The sequence below is a fragment of the Kryptolebias marmoratus genome, linkage group LG12, assembly GCF_001649575.2.
Source record: "Kryptolebias marmoratus isolate JLee-2015 linkage group LG12, ASM164957v2, whole genome shotgun sequence".
NCBI classification, from domain to species: domain Eukaryota; kingdom Metazoa; phylum Chordata; class Actinopteri; order Cyprinodontiformes; family Rivulidae; genus Kryptolebias; species Kryptolebias marmoratus.
In genome coordinates, this window is record NC_051441.1 from 16,050,560 (window position 1) to 16,075,558 (window position 24,999).

Here is a 24,999-nt window from a genome sequence, read left to right on the forward strand (position 1 = left end):
GTTGTCGGAATTAAAGGAAATCTTTCTTTTCAGATTGTAAATCTTTTACTTGTATATTTCTAACATTGTGCTTTTGTAAAACTGACTTGTGTTGAGAGTTTTCCCGTCACCGAAAGCGGAACTAAAGTCTTGTGAAAAAGTCATGTGATTTCCGTCCGGACTTGATTAGCCCGCGCACTGTTTATATTCCGCTGCAGACGGATGTCTCAAAAAATTGCCTGGTTTTCTGTCAAAAAATGTACTCTCACGGTTCAGAAAGCCTAATTAAACAAGCGAGGTAAGAATATATAAATGTAATAATTTTATGTGTATAAATTTAATTTCTCTTTTGTTAATAACGCGGTTAAAGTTTAAGGTTAAAATTAGCTAGCGTGTCAGATACTTTTACTTCCTTAGTTACAACTTGTTTTTAATTTAATTTCGTTTTGTGGCTCTAATTATTTGAACCAGTAATGTACACACTGTACAATATATTGTATATGTGTTAAATTCCTCGGGAAAGTTGGACAGAGAGGTCAAAAATATATAAAACACTGTGAAAGCAGCTAAATCAAGGTTCTGTTCTGTGTTTTACAATCTAACTAATAGGCTTTATAAGCATAAAGTCAGGGTTATGTTAAATTCGATTTGTTTGGTAAGAAAATTTGCCTTACCCATACCTTAACATGCGATGTTAGCTATAAAAAAAATCGCTAACATTGCAGTTTACCTGTTGGACTAGTTTGCAACGTTTAGCTGGATTTCTTTATTTAAATCTTTAAATTGCTCGCAAGCTTTATTGTGATAATAGTTTATGGATCTTAACCTCCTAAAAAGAAACAATTAAACCATACCTATTGTAATAATATACTCTGAAATCTATCTGTAGTGTCTTCCCTGAAAGTTTAAAAAAGTTTTACTTTTTAAATGTGTAACATTAGACAGAAGGGAATCAACCTTATGAGCTTTATTAGATAAAATAAATGTGTGAGTTTCAACTGACATATGACAAAAAAACTTGGACAAAGTATTAATTTCCACAATGAAATATTCAGGCCTAATAGGGGTGCACAGGGGTTAAATCTTCTGCACTGTCTGTGTGATTTCCAGGGAGATTCAGGAGCCCGAGCTGCAGAAGTTTTACAGCAGACTCGTGAAGCTGCTTCAGGTGAAGGAGCTCAGCCACGAGACGCTGGACTCGCTGCAGAGGCTGCAGCTCATCCTGTCTGCCAACAAATACACAAGGACGTAAGAAGCCACACTCGCACTTCACATCATGGACGACAAACATGATAGCTTGGTATCTTTCAAACAATCTGGTGATGCACAGTAAATAACTCAAAATAGCTAAAATATTCACAGTAATGAAATTGGTAAAACTACTAGATTAATTATTGTTTACATTCATCTTACCGTACTTTTCTCCGACTTTATGCTCTCAGATTGTATTTTAATTAATTTCTTATGAAGCTATTCTTGTTAACATTTGTAAACTTTTAACTTTCTAGTCATTTACATCACGTAGTCTAACACTGTAACTGTAAAAACAGGCCATTAAGTCAACTCGTTATTATTTTTTCAAACCTTCTCATATTTCTAGATTATCTTTATCTTCTGAGATCTTAATCTTTAACCCACATAATGAGTTGTTTTCCATCAGCTTCTTACGTCGTTCTCACGTCTGTTGTTACCAACCAAAGGCTGCCTGCGGAGCTCCAGCAGAGGCTGGTATCGCTCCTCTCGTCCCCCGCAGAGCAGCTTCAGGTGCTGAGCTCTGCTGTGCTCAGGGAGACGCTGCCCCTCTCTGGTGAAGAGCTGAACTACATTCAAGAGAACACTAGTCAGCTCAACACTCATGCTACTGCTCTGCTGCTTTCCCGGGTATGCAGGGATATTATAAATAAATGACATACATTTTGGTAATATTTTAATAACTATTCTTTCCCTTTTTGTGTGCAGAGGCATCATGTAATTGATCTCTCTTTTATGCTTTCACCCTAACAGGCTGGATCCAGGGCTGATCTGTCGAAGCTCTGTGCGCAGCTTATTAGTGCGTTAGAGAGCCGACCGTCTGAAGGGTCACCTCCGTCACTCATGTTCACTCTGCCGGTCCTCAACACACTGTTCACACTCAGCCCGGAGTGTCTCACTAAAGGTAAATGGCTGGTAAATGGACTGTGTAGCCAACCAGACCACTCAAAGTGCTTTACAGCACAATCTGTGCCCTCATTTTCCCATCCACGCACACATTCATACAGCTCTACTCTACTCTACTCTACTACATCTCTACAAAGCTAGACTGAAGAAATCTTTCTATAGAGTCTAATCAGTGCTTTAAATCACATTCATACACCAATGGAGTGCACATCAGAGGCAATTAGGGGTTCAGTGTCCTACCCAGGGACACTTCAACATGTGACATACTGGTGGAATGGAACCTCCAGCTGTCTCATTGGAGGACGACAGCTCTAACCACTGATCCACAGCCGCAACAGACAGCAACTAGCAGCAGATCAAAAACAAACATGACTCTTCAGGATTCTCCATTCTTCTTCATTATTATTATAGATTTGTAACTTTTCACCCAAACCTTTCTCTGTTTCTGTAGATCATGTGACCCTCCTGAGTAAAAAGCTTGTGGATTGGCTGCGTTATGCCAGCATCGTGCAGGGAGGTGGAGCCTCCTCAGGAGGATTCTTCATGGGGCCCAGATCCCGTCAGGTGAGCCGTCTGCCTTTATATTCAGCTGTAAAAATAACATAAAAGAGTAAAGAAGACACAAGAAGATACAAACAATATCTTTCTCAGCCTTGTTTTATCTCAGCTTTTGCTTCCTTGTGGTGTTATGATTGTCCGGCACCCAAAGGTGAAAGCGGACAATAATGTTTTTGTCCATGTTTGTGTGTCTGTTAGAAAAATGTCTCAGGAACCACTGGACAGATTTTAATACAACTTGCAGAAATTAATCACATCTGTACATCTACAACTGATTAACCTTTCGAGACAACCCAATTCAGGATGACAGTAGCCAGTTGATGTGAAAAAACAAAAATGGCTATAAGTCAGTGTATTTTAAAGATACTGCACTAAAATGTTGTGTGGCAGTAAATGAGATTCATTCATAACACACACTCTAAGCGTGATGCTTTGCAGTGTCGCATGTTTTTTTACGGTTTGACCAAAAACAGCCACAGCTCTGTCATTTCCCAACATGAAACGATTTTAGTTTAAAACTCTGACATGAAAGGCGTTTGGCACATTCCTTCAAGGAATGCTAGGTCTTTAATTTGTTATTTGTTTTTCTGTTTTCCAGCCTTTGCCGATAGCAGAGCTGGATGGGTCCGTGTCGGGGGATTTCTTCACGGTGCTCTGTGTGGGGCAGGGCTTCACCGAGGACCAGTGGATGAACGTCTACTCGTTCTCCATGCTGCGCCACTGGCTGCTCTCCTACGACACCGTTTCCAGCAGCAGCACTGTGGTGGATACTGGTAACACAGTTCAATTCAGTTTATTTATAAAGCACTACACAAGAAAATAAGTCCAAATACTCAATCCAATTCAGATCCAGATTAAATTCAGTTTACAGTCAATTCAGTTCCTATTATAATATAATATAATCACATACAGTACATTATGAAATGCCAATTAGTAAAAGTTTTTTTTATCTAAAGAAGCTAGCAGATGGTGTCAAATCTTGACTTCATGGCAGTCTCCCATCCCCAGCAGCATGGTGGTGACAGTGGAAAGTTACAACTCCCTTTTAACAGGATCAGAACCAGAACCAGAACCAGGCTCAGGATGGGCAGCCATCTGGGGTTTGAGAGGACAGGAAAGAGACACAGACAAACACAGAAGGATTGGTCCAGGTGGAGTTTCTATGGGAAGAAAAACACATGTTGGTGATAGAAATAATTACAAATACAAACATGGAGAGCAGAACAAGTAAAGACAGCAGCAGAGTGAGGACATGTGGACAGTTTGTCCTCCAGCAGTCTGAGCCTAAAGCAGCAGAGTGAGGACATGTGGACAGTTTGTCTTCCAGCAGCCTTTAGCAGCAAAGCTAAGGGATAGATCAGGAAACCCTATCTGGGGCTCAACATCTACCACTCTAAGAAAGCTTCCATTCTACAAAAATCAGTGAACAAACTAATAAGAGATTTTAGTTCTTTTGAAGAACCTCCACCTCATGAACAGAGGTAGTTAGTTCTTCTTATCAGCCGCCTGAAACGAGCTGCTTTTTGTTTTCGTCATCTCCAGCAAACAGGCTCCAGCTCAGCCTCTCCCTCTCCCACTCCCTATCCAACGGTAAGACATGAGAATCTCCAGACCTGCGGTGCATTCACTTACATCCAAGAACCCCCCCCCGGGTGATCCAAACTCCCATGTTTCCTCTTTAACTCGGGAGCGGCACGATTTGGCTCTAAGCAATCCCTAACAAGAGCTCTAACCAGAAATCTGTGACATCTCACCTCCTCTGTGACTGATGCGAGCACCGTTTGTCTCCCCCTGAATCTCCTAACATGCTCATAACCACAACCTGACTGGATCTCTGCAGGGAATCAGCTGCTCTGATCACAGCTTCTCTCAGTTTTGCTTACTAACCGTTCTGTAGACCTACGTTTGTGTTGTATGAGGATTGCAAGTCAGACTCAAGCATTGGGCAGTGTTTCTTTTCTGAGTAGGTGATGAGGAATAAAACAGGACCGACTCAGGCTTCGTTTTCATACAACGCTTATTAACGCCCATTACATCTACAACTGATTACTTTTCTACACCACTTTTGGGTTGACTCCGAAGGTGTTATTCATGTATTTAGTTTTAAATCAATGAAAACTTTCAAAGTCAACCCAATTCAAGATGGTCGCAGCTGATTGACCTCAGCAAACACAAAAAATGGCTGCAACGCTGTAAACGTTGCAGGATATGACCTAAAATTTGCTGTGCCAGTAGCTGAGAGTCATCTCCAACATATCCTCCTGACTACCAGTAGCTTAGATGTGTCCTCTGTGGAGGACGTTTGTAAACCTTTTCCATCTACAGAGAACATTTAGGACTTTTCCTAAATGTGAAGGGGTGGGACTAATTACCTTACAAAAATTGGGATTTATAAAAGAAATTGTGACTGGACAATATTTTTGTTTCCTGATAGTCAGGAGGATATAGTCTGAGCACCAACAGATCAACTTTTCTTAGCAAACTTCTTTTAAAGGTAACAGTTTGTGACCTTAAGTTGGTCAGTTAAAACGAGACAAAGCCAAACTTTAAATCAAGGCGGGAGATGCTGTTCGATTCACACGTTTCGTTGTTTAATCTGGGTCTGCGCCTCCTGACTCTCCGTGTCCCAGATGATCGGTCGGAGGTGGAAGGATCGGTGGTCTCCATGGTTTCAGCGACTTCCTCCTCCAGCCGCCTGCTTCCTCCCAAGGAGCGTCTGCGCGAGAAAGCCTTCCAGTACTGCCAGCGGCTGATCGAGCAGTGCGATCGCAGTGAGTGTGTCTGAGTGAGGAGGGTTTATTTGTTTTCTCTTTCTTTCTGCGTGAGGCTGGACTCTGATGTGCTTCTGTCTCTTCCTGTCAGAGGCTCAGAAAAAGGCGGACACAGAGCTGCAGAAAGCGGTGAGCTGTAGTTCTATTAAGGATTATTTTAAAGAATACTGGCGTCCTGCTGTCCTCATCGTGTCTGTTCTGCTTCTTTTTTATTTATTTAAAAGTGTCTGGTGGAAGCGGTGTGTATCCTGGACTGTGTGTGTGTTCAGGACCCCTCCATGGTCTTCAGGGCCTTCCCGTGCGTAAAAGCCCTGTTTGGTCGGCTCAGCTCAGACTTGTCGTTCGCCCGAGTCCTGGTGCCTATCACACAGTTCTACCTCAACCACGGTGTGTGTGTGTGTGTGAGAGCTCATAGCTGCCTTGAAAGGTATTATTGAACAACCACATTACAACAACAAACTTCAGAGTATTTTATCGGGATTTTCTGTGACAGACCAACACAAAGTAGGGCCTAAGTGTGAAGTGGAAGGAAAATGGAGTCTGTCTGGTGTGTTCCTTGGTCTTCATGATGCTCTGTAACAGACCTCTGAGGCCTTCAGCAGGATTTATACTGAGATTAAGTCACACACAGGTGGACTCTCTTTACTAGTCGACTCGTTATCCAAACAAGTAGCTGAAGGTTGAAAACATTAGGAAATCTTATCTCGGAGCTCAAATTAATAGGTCTGTTTAAACATTTTGGGTATTTTTTTAATCCTTTTTCATGTTAAAATAGAACATTGTGTACCTTTTGGAGATCTTTCTCTCTTTTTTTCTAAATATTAACATTTACCTGAATCTGAACAGGTGAGTTGGCAGCCGTGGACTGTGGGAGCGTGTGGAAGTTGGTCTTCGGTCAGTTTCCTGCGGAGCTCTTCAATGACCCCTTCCTCACGCACGAGCTCCTGCGTTTCCTCCGGCTGAACCTGGAGAGCGTGAAGCTCAGAGCTCCCGAGTTTATCCGCTTCTTTCCAAACATCCTGAAGGTGAAAAGCAAACGCGCACACGCTTTAAAGTTGTACGGGAAACCTGACGGTCGTGGTGTCGTTGTGTGTCCTGTCTGCACAGTTTTTAGCGTGGAACAGTCCGGCTGTGGTGGAGGACTTTGTGGATCTGCTGCCCTCTCTGGTCACTGCGGGAACTGCAGTGGAGCTGCTCCACAGTCTGCTGGACCTCCCCTGTCTCTCTGCAACGCTGGTCCTGCAGCTCAGGTGCAGAAACGCAAAAAAAAACCAAAAACAAAAAACCGCTGCACCGATTTTCATCATTGTAACAGTGAGTCTGATTGTGCTGCAGGTCTTCATGTCTGCCCCTTTCAGACCCGGGGGGCCGAGGACTCTTGTCCCTGGACGCCTTTAGAAACCCCTCTTTTAGAGGATTTTTCCTCTTTCTGCTTCGAACGGAATCAGGCTTAGGTAGAGACACATAAACTCACTTTCCCATTTCGTGGTCAGGTATGAGAGGTAACAGATTCTGTCTTTCTAAGAGTACAGACTGAATGTATGCTCTCAATACCGCCCGAGGAGGATAATGTTTTTACCCGAGTCTGTGGATGTTTCTGAGTCTGTCACATTCGCAAAATGTCTCACGAACCACTAGATGAGTTTTAATGAAACTCTCAGAAAGTAATCACTGGATGCCCGTCCTTTTAGAGTTAACTCAATTCAAGATGGCTGCCACAGACGACACTCCTATAAAAACAGAAGAATGGCGGTTGGGGGTAAAATGTGACGTGTTGGTAGCTGAGCGTCAATAACAGATCTCACGTACTCTGAGCGTGACATCTTGGGATATTTCACGATGACTTTATTTCTCAAAATTAAGTTAGTCTAAAACTTTAGCACAAAAGCCATGTTAGGCCTTTGACTTTTTGCTTAAATTGACTGAAGGTCCTGTTGATCAGCCATGGTTCAGTGTTAATATTTCACCTTTTTCTTTTTGTTAAAAATACGAACTGTTTCATGAAGCGAACAGCCTTCTCAGAACTCCTTAGCTGCAGGTAGAAAAGCTGTTTTCTTTGGTTTTCGCAGACTGTTTTCTAACTCTTGCATAAAACCAGGAACTGGAGGAAACCAGCTGCTAGACGTCAGCTGTTTGAAGGAATCCTCGCTGCCTTTCAGGTCACAGTTCTGAATCTTGAATTGGGTTGACTCCAGTAGGCAATCAGTAGTAAATGCACATCCTACAGTTCATTAAAGTCCATCCAGTGGTTCGACACAACAGGCAAGCGGGGACACACTCTGACACAGGCTAAAACATTTCCACCCGTCTTCACCCTTCGGCGTCGGCTGATCAATAAAAGGATCATTTCGCCTTTTCATTTTAAGGTGACACGATGGACCGACTGAACACGCTCCACGAGCTGCTGGCCGAGGCCGCTGATTGGCCGAGAGTGGTTCAGTGTTCGCAGGCCGTCCCCGTTCTCCTGCACGTATATTTCAACACAGTCATCACGGTAAAGAGAGACAATCCATTCTTTACAGATTTATTATTGTTTTCCTGAGTTTTCTTTTTGAAATCTAACTACTTTTGCACGCTTTGTGCTATTTTAGGCGTTCATATATCAAAACGTTCGGCTCATTCCGGAGATGAATGCTGTGACTTTTTTTTTTTTAACTTTTATACTTTTAAAAATATTTAACTTTTATTTACAAATATTTTACCCATAGAAATACATCACAATCCCTTCAATTCCTTTAAAATCATTTTTCCCCTTGAAATTTACCTGCTTTGTTTTTGTCTTCTTATGCTACCATTTGCTACTGTTAGCTTTTAGCTACTGTACTGCTACTTTAAGCTTTTAGCTAACCTTTTCATACTTTTACTTTTTAGCTAGCTTTTAGCTACTTTTAGGTTCTAGCTAGCCTTTGATACCATTGGCTAGGTTTTCGCCACTTGTAGCATTTAGATTGTCTTTAGCTAGTTGTTAGCTTGTTGCTACTTTTAGCTATGGTTCTACTTGAACTCAGTTTCAGCTTCTTCAGCACATTGCTGCCATTTGTCCAGTTCCAGTGTGTGAGCTTCACGGCTGAGGCTAATAACTGGACGTCTGTCATCTTTGTGTTTGTCTTGGAGGTGGCTGACGAGAAGCTTTTAGCTCATTTGATCCTGGTGATGCTGGAGAGAAGTGGCCTCCTCCTCAGCATGGCCACATACAGCAGAGAGGTCCACAGGTACGCCTGAACACGTCTAGCTCTGCTGAACGTCTCACTTTTACCCTAACCCGACTCTCCCGGTGCTACAGGGTGTTCAGCTGCCACCTGCTGAGGTTCTGTAAGCTCCGCCCCTCGCTGGTTGTGGATCAGTCCCGCGAGCTGCTGGAGTTTGCAGGAACCACAGCCAACGTCTACAGGAAAGAAGAAGTCTACACTCATGTGGTGATGAGCTGATTTAGAGACAACTTTGAGCTGGTTACCTACCTCAGGTCTTATTCTTTTGAGATAAAACGGATTTTTTTCTTTCTTTCAGGTTTGGCTGCTGGGCGAGTACCTGTCAGCGTCGACCGACTCCCGCTGCTCCGTGAGTCTCATCACTTCCTGCTTCGAAGCGTTGGAGGCGGTGCTGTTTGAGATCACTTCTTCTGCCCCGCCCCCTGGAACAGTGTGCCCCGCCCCTCGAGTCATTACCTCTCTAATGAGCGCTCTGGCTAAGCTGGCATCGAGATCACATGACCTCATTCCGAGGTACTTTTTACCACCGAAGATCAGCTAACTTTTATTCTTTTGTTCATCCAACAAACTGAATCATGAAAAGTAATGTTCTCTCGTTTGTTAGGGTCTCTTTGTTCCTTTCCAAGTTGAGGACGATAAGCAGAAGCGGCTCGGTCCCCTGGTGCGACGACGAGGAGGACCTTGTCGCCATAGTAACACGGGGGGAGGAGCTTTGGGCGTTGCTGAAGGCCCCCAGTGTGGCTCAGAGCGTCCTGACTCCGCCTCCTTACGTCATGACACCACGGTGGCACAGGGACATCAATCTGGCCATGCCGCTGCAGCTGCGAGTCCTCACCAAGCTCACACACTCACAGTGACACACACACACATCATCATCATCATCATCCTGCACTGGCACCACACACCTCCAACTGGAAATTTGCATCCTGATGAACTGTTTTCACCTTATATTTGTAAATAAAAGACACAACTTAGCTGAAAACTAACGAGACGAGCTGATTATTTTGTTCAATGAACACAGAAACCATAAAGTGTTTCATAGAGTCTCTTTAATACAGCGGCTTCTTACAAAATATACTCTTCGATTTCAAAGCAAATCTAATCACTTCCTGAGTAAGTGCTTTGTGGTCCAAAAGTTTAAAAAGAACAATTAAACCCCTGTCGGTGTGATCAATACAGTGCATTTTTAGTTCCAAACATTAAAAATGAAAATTGCACATTTGCATCATTTACATGTACTACAACATGTAGAAATTCTGTCATGTTAACATGAAAGTCAAGATTTAGGAAATTCTACATTATATTTCATATATTTATTGATGGAAAAGTGCTTGAGGAAAAGAGCACATTTAAAAAAAAAACAACAAAACAACAACCTGGCAATCACAGTCCAGAGGTCCTAAAGATCCAAAATGCTGTAAATCTGAATGTCTGGTTTAAATTTAACATTTAATCCACTGATTGTCTGTTATATAAAACACACTCGAGGTGGATAGGTCATCTTTCAGATCACAGTGCAACGGGAGAAACTGTGCAGAATCCCCCCAAAAATCCAATCAAACAAGAACCACAGGCAGGATTATCTTTATAAACTGTTTTTCTCATAGTTGTGTCAGCCAGACTTTAAATGGGGCCTTTTAATGGACGGTTCAGACCTTTTTAAAGTGGGGTTCGAAGGAGAGGTTTAAAACAATTAATATATTACCTGCTGCAGATGGCTCGTTAAAGGACAAGTCTGAAGAAATGGAGTTAATTCTGACCAGATTGTTGAGCTACTCCAAACAGGGCCAAAACCAAAGTGGACTGCTGCCATCTTAAAATGGCTCCAGTCTTCAAAGGTTTCTTGCAGTTCACGCAAACGTTAGTTTATAAACCTTTACACCGTAAAGAATTCTGGGATTGTCTGCAAAAGCAATTAGCAGCAGCAGCAGCGAACTCGTTAGCTCATTAATCTGATCCGAACTAAACTGAGGTCATTCAAAGAGCAACCAGCAGGTAAAAGATACGTAGCTCCCATGTGAGGTCACACTTCCTGGACACTCCCACTTTCGTCGCCATTGCAGACGGCAACAGCTTCTGCCGCAGCAGAGGAGACATTGTTCTTAGCTGCTTACTGTAGTCAAAAAGGGCGTTTCACGTCAGGTTAAATGATGTTCTAACTGCGCAGAAGGTTTGGCAACATGAAGGACCTCAAAAGTAACATTTAAAACAATACAAGTTCTGTTAAGTAACGTTAGAGTGTAACTGTAAGTGCGCTAGAATTACTGGTTTCATGATTTAGAACGTCTCTGCTATGCTACGTGCTAAACCCCAAAGCTAACGGTACGGATCCATTTGTTGTTAAATACGGTTTCAGGAATAACGATAAAACATTGTTTTTGTTAAATGATAGTTACAAATAAAGCACTGGCGCCGTTTCAGGTCTGATTCTAATCCATAAACACACTGTTGACACCATATGGCTACATGTATGATATTGTTATTATTTACTGTGCCAGTCACCAGAACTTTGTTAACATTTAGAGTTTGGACTTCCTTTACAAAGCCGATAAAAATGATTTTATGAGTCTATTGCTTTCAGACCACGTAGCTCCTCCATGGTGGAAGCACTCTTCATGTACACTAAATAATTAATGTTGTTGTACGAGATGGGCGGCAAATTGTTGGGCTCTTTTATTTCACCTAATACAGGTCAGGAGCGATCTTATGAGTATATCTTGCCCTGGCTCATTGGTCAAGAGGAAGTAAATACCTGGATTTAGTTCGCTTTAAAGCCATCTTTGTGTAGCGCTTACCTACCAACAGGGAGACAATACCTCTTCCGGTCGAGACAGAACCTCACTTCGAAACGCCCGACTGATTGTACTGTCAGAGGAAACTGAAACCGTCTGAACTACAGCCGCTCTGTGTGAATTTTCTGCAGCTCAGATCGGTAACTGAACGTGAACATAAAATATAACACAAAGCAATGTCTGTGGGGAGATTTGGCACGTCAGCACAGATTGTCAGTGGTGCATTAAAACTGAAGGAGCCGTTTTGCTAGTTTATCGCAGAAAGACACATGCTGGTGTCTGTTGATCTTCTTAGCATCTGATTAGCTTTACAGTTTCTGGTTGGCAGGTTTTCTTATCGTACACACAGGCGGGCTGGTTGTTTACCCTTGTCTCCTGTCTCCGTGCCAAGCTAAGCTAACCGTCTGCCAGCTGAAAATACAAACAATACTGCTCCTGCTTCTGCGCGGAGCTGTTTATTTGGAGTGTTGTTAGTTGTCATCTAAATCTGTAGGAAGTGAAATCAGTGCTTTACCACAAAATGTCCAACTTTTCCTTTAAACGTCACTCCTAATATGAGACCGAAGACCAAAGTCTCTCCTCTTTCACTAAAAACAGGCTGATAGTTGGGGGGTCATTGCCCTTAAAGGCACAGTTAGGTTCTTAAAAAGTGGGCCTAGTTATTACCGGACGGTATCTCACCTGCAGTAGACGTCAGTCAGAGTGATCTCAGTTTAGAGAATCGGGGAGAAATTTTCACCTGAGTGTCAAGCTAACAGCTATAGTAGTAGTGTAGCGTTTACTCAGACAGTTTGAAAAGCTGTAGGTTTGAGTTGTTAGATGATGAAAATTGGCCCTTGAATGGGCGCTGTTTTGACTTTTAGCTTAACGCCGCCATGTGAATTTCTGTCTGATTCTCTCAGCTAGCATCGCTTTGACCACTTTCTGTTGCAGAACCTCAGCAAATTATTCAGACTAGCATGTTTGATTCTTTGAGGCTATATGTTGACATACTGATCAGATTCTTAATGGTTTTGTTTTCCCCTTAGTCAGATCTGAAGGTGAAATCAACCCATCAGACATATCCATCATGAAGAAAATTCACTTCTGTCAGTGCAAAGCTACAGTGCCGGTCAAAAGTCCTGACAAACCTGCCATTTTGTTTTGGCTGTAACTCGTGTCCGGTGTCACCTCGATGTCTGCAGCTGTGGTCCCGGTAAGTACAGGTACCTCCAGATGGCGTAATAATGAAAGCTCGCTCCGACTGCAACGAAAAGATGCCAGATGGCGTGGGCGAACGGCACGAGGCCGTCGCTCTTAAAGAAGACTACGCCCACCACGTAGAAGACCCCTCCGACAGCCAGCTCACACACTCCTGCACGCTCCACCTGCGGGCAAAACGGGAAAAGAAATCATTTACCAGAGGACTACGTTAGAGGTTTGTAACACCTCGGTTGTTCGTGTTTACCATAGATAGGATGACCAACGCAGGCGCCGCCCCCATGGCCACATACCCCAGCAGCTCCACCAGCTTGTACCTGCAGGAAGTGAGCAGGAGAGTCGTGTTGACAGTCCAAACAGCCGCCCCCGTGTTTCATGGAAAACACACGACGAGAGACCTTTACCTCTCGTGGAAGAAGAAGACGTACACGGATCCAACGCAAGCCATGACCCAGATCAGCCAGCGCATGTGGCACGTCCAGGGTCCCAGCTCCCGCAGCATCAACCTGCGGACACACTCGCCATAGTCAGTGTATGATCGCTGCACGACTCAGATCGCGGCGCGCTAGCTGCGGCTAACTGACCAGGGAGAGTAGGAGGCGGCGATGAAGAAGTAGATGGCCATTCGGTCACACATGTGGAAACGCTGCTCCACCTTCCTGTACAAAGAAAGACAATAAGTCATCAATGAACCAATATAAATGGACACAACTCCAAAAATTAACAGGATCCACAGAGAGAAAGACTTACGGATAGTTAAGCATTAGTTAACAATCGTAACAAATAACATGTAGCAAATGATGATTGTTAGTTTATTACAAAAAGAAAAAGAAAATAATCAGGAACGATTCAAAAATTTATTTTCCATCAAACCATTCAACTGTTTTCTCCCACTGAACCATAGTTGGATCACAGAGGTCCAAGAGGGAAACGGGTGACATTATAAACTGTAACTTCTCAGGCGGACCCCCAAGGTGTTCCCAGGGGTCACCTGTGACCGCAGGTGAGAGTTAAAACACAGACGGACCAGTAGATAAAGACAAACCTGAAGCGACAGTATCATGACTGCAGACGAGGCACCAATATGCACAGGTTTAGATAGATAGATAGATAGATAGATAGATAGATAGATAGATAGATAGATAGATAGATAGATAGATAGATAGATAGATAAAAAAGGGGACACACCGTAGGTGGCTGATTTTCCAGGCAGCCGTGTGGAAGAGCGTGGAGGTGACGAAGAGGCCCGTGAGACCGCTCCCGTAGAGCCCGGCAGCGACCCGATGCCATTTGTCCACAGACAGGAAGTAGAGCACAGATCCAGCCACCAGACTGGGGAGGATCCACAACTGAAAAAAGACCAGAGTCAATTTTTTTTTAAGTGCACATGTTCGGGAGGTTATTCCACACTTTACTCATTAAACTCTCGATTCTTTGAGAAAATGATCATTTGGGAGGACTGAAAACAAAGAGTCTCTGTTGAACTCTTTGTCTGAATCCAAGACAAACAGTAAAGTATTTTCATGAAATGTAGTCATTTCTAAACTAATTGACATTAGTCAACATAAAAATGGTTCCAATTCGATCATTTTTACAGATATTGAGCTAAAGTTTGATGTGGTAGTAGCTGAGAGTCATTAATAACAAATAATAAGAGCGTGGCATTTTGCAATATGACACAAGATTGCAAGTTACGTTACTTTCAAAGGTGTTTTTTTGTAATTTTGTCCGTATTTTTTAATTTTTTTTTACCATTTCTTTTCCTGCCTGTTGCGGTTCACTCTCTGTGAGGCAGCGGAGGGCAGGGATTAGGGCAGATTAAAGAAAACCACACAGCCCGACTCACAGATTATGGCTTCCTGCCTCCATCACACAGCCCCACAAAATAAATAAATAAACCCCTCCTCATCCCACATCACCTCTCACCATCCTCCTTATCTTCTCAGAGGGTTTTTATGCTGCACACACACACACACACACATAAACAGAAAGCATTTGTTCTGAATGTACAGTAGAGCATTTGAAGAGTTTTGTTCATCCATCTCACCCCGTGCGTGGCACAGTTGGCAGCGTGTTCGTACTCGGTGGGCTGGTATCTCCTATCGGCTGGCACCCTGCAGTTCATGAACCTGAGTGAGAGGGGAGGGGGTGGAGGGGGGGACAGTGGAGAAGGTCAGTGATCGGGTAGATATGGAGGATTTTCTGTCACCCACATCGACGCCGTTACTGGCTTAGGTAACTGTCTGCGTTGCCATGGTTACCGGCGGTGATGTCACTGCCTGTCCAGCGATCTGCACTGATTTCCTCTCCTAGTCAACCACCGTCAAACGAGTCGCACATACCTCCTTTAAGATTTAACTTTTAGGCTTTACTTGCTCCAGATCGCTCTTCAGCTCAACCATAACAGCAAGCAGCAGTAATTTGTATATGTGTGTGTGATGACCTACATGTGTAATTAAATAACACTGAAGGCGGACACACCTGTGGCCCCTCGTGAGGAGATAAGTGTGTTTATTTGTGAGAGCGTTCATCGTAACGTACGAAATGTGGTTTCATAACATCTCCAGATGTGCTTTCCCCCAGTTTCCAGGGATGCAGGGATTTACTGCTGAGTAACTCCAATAATGTCAGCTTCAGGAACCTACTGTCGTCCTTTTAAAGCTGCGGAGGTTTTTATCTTGCTTAACGCTTGAATCGTGTCACTCTATTGGTGTCGGAGGCCCTAAAAATTCAATTTTGAACACCTAAACTCTGTTTGGTGTTCTGTTTTTTGTTTTTCTTGCCCTAACTGAGGACGCAATATCTGCTTTAAAGTTCTGCCTTAAACGACTAGAGTCAACTCTGTCTGTTAGCAAAATATCTAACCCACTGGAGGGATTTTAATGCAATGTTCAGAAAGTAATTATTGGATGCGTAAAGATGGCCACCACCTTAAACCCAAAAGAGGCTGAATCTCAGCCACTTTTACACATACTGAGCTCAAATTTAGAGCGGTAGTAGCTGAGGGTACTTCACAACACCAGACCTGAACACAGTAACTGTTGGAGTTAACCCTGTTTCTCTGTTAGCAAAATATCTCATGGCAAATGCTATTTTATAACACTTTGCGGTGGCATCGATTTTGCATTACATGATCATTTACAATAAACTCTGCCTGCAAATAGTGGTGGCAGCAGCCAGCTGTAGCACTTCCTGTAGCACTTTCTGTGCAACCTAGGGCCGCCCTTCCAGCAGGAATATTTAATTATTTCTGTGGGAATAACCACATACCACAAAAACATGGTGCATGAACCACTATTAAGTAGGTCTAAAAATGGCAGCAGCTGGTTTTGGTTCCGTTCAGACTAGCCATGAGCTCGTCAGTCCAGTCAGAAATAAACTCTGTTTCTCCAAACTGAGGTCGTTCAAAAAGAACAGGTAAGATATTAATTGTTATGGACACTCAGTCTCCTAACAAAAGGTTTAACAGCTGACAAGTTAGTTAATAGTTGACTATAAATTTATTGATAATATTGATTTTTCTTTGTTTTGTTTTTTTTGTCTATATTTCACAAGTCTTAAGTTACTTCCTGTTTTCAAATTACTCTTTAAAGCAGGACATTCATTTATTTAACTATTATCAGCATTATTTTAGGCTTAATTTTGTTTTTGCTTGTTTTATTTCTTTTTTTATTTGCTACTTGGTTAGGTTTAGGTTATAAAAACCTGGTTGTAGAAAATAGATTAATTTGGATCAACGGCGCTTTCATTTGGTTCTTCTGATCTTAGCGGGATGATGAATCCTTTTTACTCATATTTTACCCTGAAAGTAAAACATTTAAAGCTTCAAAGTTTATACATAAATAAGCATTGTCTGACCTTCACCAGCTCAATCTTCATGACAGTGTGTGTGTTTTCTGCTGCTGATTCTCTATGGTAAATAGAGGCCCCATAAGGCTCCCTGAAGTACAAAACACATACAGGCTCTGTCATCGTTTTTGTCTCTGTTTTCATCTCTCGCCACCAGAAGTTGAATCCAACGGATTACCTCGATTCAAGATGGCCGCCACAGCTACCTGACATCAGCCAACACAGAAACGACTAAAACTCAGTCGGTTTTACAGATATAGAGCTACATTTTGAGCATTGTTGGGTTTAAATAGATGCTTTTTGCTGATTTTTAATTCTGAAACATCAAATTATAACCAAAGTGGCTACAGAACCATTAAAACCATTAAAGTGAACCCAAAGCTGTTCTCGTCAGCCTCCTGTACCAGCAGAACAAACCCATTAGTGAGATAACATCAGACGTTTGAGTAGCTGCCATCTCTTGGGTTCTTTTGTCCCGCGTCTCTTCAGGCCATGCCAAGCACGCAACGAGAGCGCGGCGTTCTTCTGAGCACTGTAGCTGCACCGTGGCGTTTACTCCGACGTCCTCTAATTGGTTCTGACAGAGGCCTAAGAGTGTAATCAACTGAGAGGGGAAACGAAAAGACTCACGGGCACATCACAGACGACTCTTCCCATTAGACGATCCATTCCTCTTTTCTGCACGGCTCCAGTACTGAGGTGTGGGAGTTGTTGAGGGAACGAGTATCACCCGCCGCCGTTCATGCCAGAGTTTTGTCTTATGATTACCTCCACCAAGGAGGTTCTGTTTTCAATAGTATCTGTCTGTCTGCCTGCCTGCCTGTCTGTCTGCCTGTCTGTCTCTCTGTCTGCCTGTCTGTGGACAAGGTTACTCAAAAAGTTATGAACGGATTTTCATGAGATTTTCAGGAAACGTGAAACATGCTCCAACTCTGCAGCTGTATTACAGGAAAGTTAAACTCCATAACTGGACATCTCATGGTTCCAGGGTGATCACTATTGATTTCAAGGTGACAGAGTCAAAGGTCAAGGTCATAGATGGGCTTGTTTTCGAACTTTGGAACCATGTAACGGAGGAAAATTAAACTCCACAGCTGGGCATCTTTAAACTCAAGGGGGCTCACCATTGATTTCAAGGTTCATGGGGTCAAAGGTCACAGGTAACCCCTTTGTTAAAAACTTGTCTCTGCTCCTACATCTGACCCTTTGGTTTCCTCCACCAAGGAGGTTCTGTTTCTGGTTGTGTTTGTCTGTCTGTTAGCAAAGATCAGGTAAAAACTGAAGAACAGATTTGGAGGAAATGTTGGGGTTGTCACAAAAAACAATGGATTAGATTTTGGTGCCGATCCAGATTGTGATCCAGATCGCTCTGTTTTTTAATCATGCTTTTGCCTTGGTGGAGGTTTGTGCTCCCTGAGTGCTTCTAGTCACAAATAAGGTATAAACTTTTTTGTCAAACCTTGTTATGACGCCATCATTATGAGGTTGGACAAAAACAGATTTTGTGTGATCAGTCAGCACTCAGAGTGTAAGTTGGGGATGTGTCTCAGCTACTAACGCACCAAATTTTAGCTCACTAACTGTAAACGTGGTGGCCATTTTGACTGTGTCTGTTTATCAGGTGTAGAGGTCATTCAGTGATGAGAGCAGATCTGCTGTAAGGACCCGATCCTCTGGATCCTGGTGAGTGTGTTTATGTAGAGTCTCTGTAACTCCGCAGCTGATTCTCTCACAGCGAAGATCAAGTTCGTCTCCTGGGGGAACTCCAGCTCTGGTTCTCACGATTCGGCCGCGCGGCTCCCATGTTCACAACAAAAACCAAGGGCTCGGAGAACGTCCCCGGAGCAGGACTCCACGTGACGCAGGGTCAACAGGTGTCACAGAGTCCGGGCCGCTGAACTTTGACTCTCGTGAAGGAAATGGAGAGATTCGACACAACTAGAAAGGTTACAGGACATTATGAGGGGGATGACAGCTACTGTCAAACTTCAGATCAAACCTAACTAAACTAAAAAAAAAAGCTTTTATTATGATTTATGAACTTCAGAAGAAGAAAGTATGAAGTGAATTTGAGAAAAGATGTTTTCTGTGAAAACGCTGAGCGCTGAAGGATTTCAGCTGAGTTGTTTAAGCTAAAATAGTAAAAACACTAGCTAAAAGCCATTATAGAAAAGCAAAAAGGTAGCTAAAAGCAGCAAGAGGTTAGTTACATACTAAAAGTGGCAAAAGAAGACAAAAATAGAGCAAAGCTGAAGCAGATTTCAATGAATAATGGTTTTGAAGAAATGAAAGAGATCTTAGTGGGTTTTTTCTATGCGGGGAAAAAATTGTGAATAAAGTTAAATGTCTTGAAAAGTTATAAAACCCAAAAGTCATATCCCTGATCTCCTGAATGAGCTGAAGGTCTGGCTAAAATAGCACACAGTATACAGAAGTAGTTAGATTGCAAAAAGATGTATATAAAATTTAAAAATATGTTAATCCTGGTATGGCATACTGATGGTCTCCAGCAGGATTTTTCTTTGTTTTGACAGAGTTTGATAGATAAAACAAGTTAAAAGACCCCTCACTTCCACTTCCGAGGAGAATCTTTCAGGCTAAAGTTTCTGGAAGCTTGTCTGAGAACTCGCTGCGTTCCGGGAGGACTGGAGAGGAAACCATAAGTCCTGCAGCAGCGACAGACACACCGGGTGACAGAAGACAAACATACCTACAGCTGGATGAGATCATTCGCACCAAAAAAAGAAGAAAAGGTTGAGGGAGTAAGAAGAGCTTTGTGTCAGAAGGTCTGTGTGACATTATCAACCATCTGCTGAACTCTCTTTGGTACCTTCAAAATCATAATGTTAAAACCGCCATGGTGTAAAAACAGGAAAAGATCTTCAAGTGCCAGTTCAGATATGTAAAGTCCAACCTTCTGCGACCTGTTGAAACCTGGAATGATGTCTCTCCTGTGAAGGCTGAGCTCCAAACAGGCTGGAGTTTTCTCATCTAGTTCACCAAAAACCCCATTGATCTCCAATGTCGTTGTTTTTTTTAAACATTTTTATCCTTTTTTTTCCTACACTGTACCTCCACCAAAAGTCTTAACCTGTCTCTGGTCGAGCTGCGTGTTTGGATGTATAATGTATAATATAAACAAGACAATTTTTGGCACTAAAAGGCAACCAGGACGCACCGGAGCGCCTTCAGGGAAAGAATGAAATGTGAACTGACTGTCCTGGTTTATGATTACAAACTGCTCCTCGCGCTTGTTGCCTTTTAGTTTTCTCTCTTTTTTTAGCTGTTTGACTTTTTTCCCATACACACACATACACACTGTCTGACACACACTAATCTATAACCCCCCACCCCCACCTCCCCGTGGTTGTCCCTGTGCCAGCGCGTCAGTGCGCACGGCTGAGCAGCATCTATCAGCACTGATAGATATGCTTTCAGGTTAGGAGTTCTCACCTTTTGTTTGTTTGTTTGTCTGTAATTACCTTCCAAATGTAGTCTTCTTGAAGTCCATCTCGTGCGCAGGCTGTACGGAGCGGGAGGGGGGCGCGCGCTCTCTTTAGCGCCGAACCACAGACCTCCTCCTCCTCCTCCTCCGCCTCCTACGGGCTCTCCATGCCGGATGTCCCACCGCCGCGCGTCCGCAGCTGGGAGGGAAGGACAAGCGCACAAATCCAGCGGTGTAACAGCTGGTGGAGAGTTCTCCGGTTCCGGCTCCGACTCGGGGGGTTTCAGACTCCGACCAACAACCGCGCGTCCCCCGGCACGCGGGGCTTCTGCGCAGCCTTTGGACCCGAAGTCCCGGACTTGTTTTGCGGGATGTTCCGCGCAACTGGGCTTCCTGTGAGCCCTCCTACCATCCTCCCCCCTCCTCCCGGCAGATGACAGCCCCTCCCCGCAACACTTCTGCCACTGTGTGGGATTCAGTGGAAAAGCTATAACTGGTCAATATCTTACCTGTTGTACTGGATAGCTTCTCAGATTGGAAAGAAAGAACCAACCTCTATAAATCTACTACTTCCCCCTCCCACCCACTGGCAGACAGTAAGCAGGGGTGTCCATCCTGGGTCTCCGAGGGCCACTATCCTGCATGTTTTCCTTCTTTCTCTGCTCCAACACACCTGATTCAGTGGTTAAATTCCCTCTTCGTGTTCTGCAGAAGCCTGTTAATCACCCATTGATTCAAATCAGGTGTGTCGGAGCAGAGAAACAAGTAAAACATGCAGGATAGTGGCCCCTCTAGGACCAGGGTTGGACACCCCTGGTCTAAAGGTTGCTGCGTACTCCATAAGACGTCAAGAAGTCGGTTTGTGGTTGTGAGACGTCCACGAGACACTCAGGAAGCTCCTTCCTCCTCCTGCGGTGTTAATATGGGTTTCTTCCCGCCGGCTTCTCAGCTCTCCTGTTCTTGTACAGATTTTAGCTTCCCTTACTGAGACCAGCCGTGTTTATTAAACAGACTGAGACAGTCTCAGCCATGAAGTGTCGTCTGTGTCTCCTCGCGGTCTTTTTAAGTTCACAGGTTTCTAAGTTTTGCTGGAACAGTTGGAAAGACGGCTGTATTTTCTAACAGCTTCTCAGAGAAGCAGCAGAAGCTAAATGACTCCATTAAATCTCACAGGCTTTTCTGCATAAACAACTTCTGACCAATCACACGACACTTGGAGCAAACCCCTGAGAGAAACAGTTCGATCAGGGCCTTGTGTCGAGAAGAGGGTGGACGAAGCTGCTACGAGAACAAAATGAAGCAATTTTCGTCACTGTGACACGTGAATGAGAGCCGACTTTGTGACTTCTCACAGAGGATGATGGAGCCTTTATGCTCTTGAGCCACATGGTCACACGAGAGCGCTGTAATCGCAGTCCCTGTTTGGAGGGGACCGTAAATGGCGGTAAAACCCCGGTTTTCTCACAGAAAACTGCTCAAAAATGGTTGAACTATCAGAATTTGACCCATGATTTTTGGAAATGTATATATTTTTTGGGCTACGGTCCAAGCTGCAGGGTTGTATAAGCAAAATTTTTCCTGAGAGAAAAGGTTGAATTTGATTGGACTACTTTGGGACTTCTTCGTTAAAACATTCACAGTTCTCTGTTTGCCCTCAGACTAACTCCTCTGAGTGCTTCAGTTGGTGGAAATGTGTCCCCTCCCCGAGGCCTGACTTTAGTGAGATTATGGGATTTATTCGTCCGGTTTGTTCCGTTCGCACGTTTTATTCACCATAAAGTCAAAAATGAATCAGCAAAGTGAGATGGTGTGTTTATTGGTCAGACATGTAAAACAAAACAAAAAAAAGAAAAGAGAAAAGGACGCCATGCAAAGTCAGGCACCCATCAGATTTGAATTTGCTGATTACCTGCAGCTAAATCAGCAGCTCCAGCTCAGCTACATTTATTCAAATACCAGCGTGTAACCCACCTGCAGCGCTCTGAAAATCTGAGTAAAAGGCGTTACGGAGCAGGAGAAGACCATGAATTTACAGATAAACTGAAATGTTCATGAAGATGCTGGAAGCTTTGAACTAATGATGAAGCGCCAACAAGGAGCCACAGCTGATCAGATCCAGAAAACCCCCGATGTTTCCTTTTTCCTGCGTCCTTTAAAACAAAACAAAACAAAAAAAATCTGAAATGAAACAAGTGAAACGAAACGAGAGCTAGAAATTTAGGGCAGAGTTGATTTGTATCAATTTATTGCAATTCTGGTAGCAAACAGTCCCACCACCCCCACCAAAATAAAAAATATAAGGCTGAACATGAAATGCGAGATTTTAATTGTCGGCCAGCCTCGACACGCACAAGATGAACGTCTGCCTCCGGCGTGAACACCGTGGAAAATCTGGAGAAGTGGAGATCAACCAAAGAAGAGCCTGAACCTTCTGATCGTAGAAGTAGATGAAGCCGTCCTCGCTCGCACGTTTGCTTTTGTGGTTTTGAATTATTGAAGGAAGTTTTTGAAATTGTCTCTGTCTTCTAGACTCCTGTTTGACCCTGTTCAGGGGAGAGTACCCAAAAAAAAACCTCACACTTGTTCAGGGAGAACATGCAGGCTCCACACAGAAGTTAACAGCAGTGCGGTGAGAATAGGGAGCAGGTGGAAGAGAGTCCAATGAGGTTGAGGGAATTTTCTGTACTGTGTCTTACATTGTATTTACAGTTAAATTTAGCAATCTGCAGGTGTCTGTATTTAACCATAAACTCCTCCATCCATCCATCCATCCATCCATCCATCCATCCATCCATCCATCCATCCATCCATCCATCCATCCATCCATCCATCCATCCATCCATCCACAGGTCCAGGAGAGAAACCCAGACCTCCCTCTCCCCGAGACACTCTCCAGCTCCTCCTGGAGGATCCCAAGGCGTTCCCAGACCAGAGAGGATACAGAATCTCTCCAGTAAGTTCTGGGTCTGCGTTGAGGTTTTTTCCCAGTAGGTCATGCCTAGAAAACCTCCATATTGAGGCATCCAGGAGATGCCTGAACCACCTCAGCTGACTCCTTTCGATGAGGAGGAGCAGCAGCTTTACGCCAAGCTCCTCCCAGATGACGGAGCTCCTCACCTTATCTCTCAGGCTGAGTCCGGCCGCCATACGAAGAAGGCTCACTTCAGCTGCTTGGATCCAGGATCTCCTCCTGTTCTGTCATGATCCAAACCGCCTGACCGTAGGTGAGGGTTGGAACATAGACAGAGCAGTAAATCCGGAGTTTTGCCTTTCGACTCAACTCTTTCTTTACCACGACCGATAGAAGCAACGCCCTCATTACTGAAGACGAGGCCCGGATCCGTTGATCCATCTCCTGCTCCATCCCACCATCATCCTCCTCAGGTGGAGGAGTTTGAGTATCTCTTCGTAGTTATCTTTGTAATTCTCCGTTCTGGCTCTATAAAAATATATTTACAGTGTACTAAATGTGTACAATCTGCATTAATATATTTCCTATGTTTATTATTACTGCAGAACTACTCACACATGTTTCCCAGCACACACACACACACACACACACGCTGTGAGAGAGAATGGAAAATTAAAGATTATCCAGCAGGAGCAGAGGTCAGCCGAAGCTGGTTGTGGCTTCATGCAGCAGCTGCGAGGCAGACGATATGCAAACAAGTTTCCACGCTCCCAGTGAACACGGCACTGCGTCCACAGATAAGATTCAGTATCAATGACTGCAGTGAAACAACAACATCATGCCGGTGAATACCCCCCTCACACACACACACACACACACACACACACACACACAGTGATGCAAAGTGGAACAACCAAACAGGATGCGATTATGCGTCAGAGTTTAGATTTAAAGAAGAAACAATTTGCATTTGATTTACAGTCAGCTATGATTATCAGACAGGTTTATGACATCGTCATCCACAGAGCAAACACACCTTTTTGATTAAGAGGGGAGGCTTTGCTTTCTGTTTAACCCCTCTCTGATTCGGTTGCTTGAAAATGCAGACAGAAGAGGAAACTGGACCAAAACGGCGCCACCAGCTCCGTGTGATAATGAGATGCTGTAGATGCTGAGCTGAAGGTCTTCGAACAGCAGTTTTTGTTTTAATCAAAGTGCTTCATAACATGTGTGTGTGTGTCTGTTAGCAAAATATTTCTCAAACCACTGGACAGTTGTTAATGAAATGCTCAGAAACCGAACATTTGACGTACCTCTACAACTGATTAACTCTTGGAGTCGACCCCATTTCAAGTTGGTCGCCACAGCTATTCGACCTTAGCCAAAACAAAAAATGGCTGTAGCTCAGTCAATTTTACAGACACTGAGGTAAAATCTACACAAGACAGTGGCTGATATGCATTCGTTCAAGGAAATTTATTTTAAAAAACGTGTCAAACTGTTGCTGAAGTGCTCTGATTTCGTCTGGTTGAAACTTCCCACCGTCTGCGTAGCCTTTCCTTTCCTTTCTGTAGCCAGGCCAAGAGCCTGACAGGGTGTGAACTCTGTATCCTTCCTTTGTTCGGTGAGATCCTCACCCCAAGCCGGGGCCCTGCTTTTTGCAGAGGTCAACTCAGTCTGCCGACTCACCTTTCACTTTCCTGTTAATAGTGTGCATCAGTCTCGACCGCTCTCTGACAGGCTCAGACAGATTAGCACCTGAGAGCGGTCGCTGTGACTCAGCTCTTCCTGCTCACCTCGTGTCTCAACCTGTGCCAGGTGAACGCGGGCCGACACAGATGTTAACAGGCTGGGATGCTCAGAGTCAGCTCGGTGAGCCTCCGTAAAGCAGTGCTGTGGATACATTTAGAACAGCTATGAACAAAACGTTGACATGGATGCAATTAAATTGAACTAGAAGTGAATATGAGCGAATCATGAGTCATTTATTTTGGTTTAAAACAATGGTTCAGATCTGTTGAAGCAGGGCTCTATGAAAAGGTTATGAATAATTAACATCTTACCTGTTGCAGATAACTCTTCGGACAACCTCAGTTTGTTTAATCCTGACAAGATTAACTGTCTAACT

The 24,999-nt window shown here is 43.7% G+C and overlaps 2 protein-coding genes across 4 annotated transcripts; one reads left to right on the forward strand and one right to left on the reverse strand.

Moving 5' to 3' along the window:
* Positions 1–159: 159 nt before the first annotated feature.
* On the forward strand, positions 160–9,660 carry ap5z1 (adaptor related protein complex 5 subunit zeta 1). Of its 3 annotated transcripts, XM_025006051.2 has the most exons (18): positions 160–277; positions 1,090–1,227; positions 1,680–1,860; positions 1,984–2,134; positions 2,588–2,700; positions 3,293–3,467; positions 4,237–4,284; positions 5,325–5,465; positions 5,557–5,594; positions 5,690–5,852; positions 6,312–6,490; positions 6,573–6,715; positions 6,801–6,919; positions 7,832–7,959; positions 8,580–8,677; positions 8,749–8,881; positions 8,973–9,187; positions 9,279–9,660. In XM_025006051.2, exons 1-18 carry the CDS (start codon positions 237–239, stop codon positions 9,529–9,531), a joined length of 2,457 nt encoding a protein of 818 aa, XP_024861819.1. In that variant the 5' UTR covers positions 160–236; the 3' UTR covers positions 9,532–9,660. The 3 variants fall into 3 exon arrangements, with proteins under 3 accessions (XP_024861819.1, XP_017271976.1, XP_037834626.1); XM_017416487.3 differs by lacking the exon at positions 4,237–4,284; XM_037978698.1 differs by lacking the exon at positions 160–277 and having other exon boundaries at positions 1,640–1,860.
* Positions 9,661–9,706: 46 nt separating this feature from the next.
* Positions 9,707–20,358, reverse strand: mmd2a (monocyte to macrophage differentiation-associated 2a). The gene is made up of 7 exons (XM_017416503.3): positions 19,998–20,358; positions 14,714–14,795; positions 13,855–14,015; positions 13,251–13,325; positions 13,071–13,172; positions 12,914–12,983; positions 9,707–12,833 (listed from the first exon to the last, which is right to left on the reverse strand). The coding sequence occupies exons 1-7, from the start codon at positions 20,024–20,026 to the stop codon at positions 12,633–12,635; spliced, it is 720 nt and encodes a 239-aa protein (XP_017271992.1). The 5' UTR covers positions 20,027–20,358; the 3' UTR covers positions 9,707–12,632.
* Between the last annotated feature and the right edge of the window lie 4,641 nt (positions 20,359–24,999).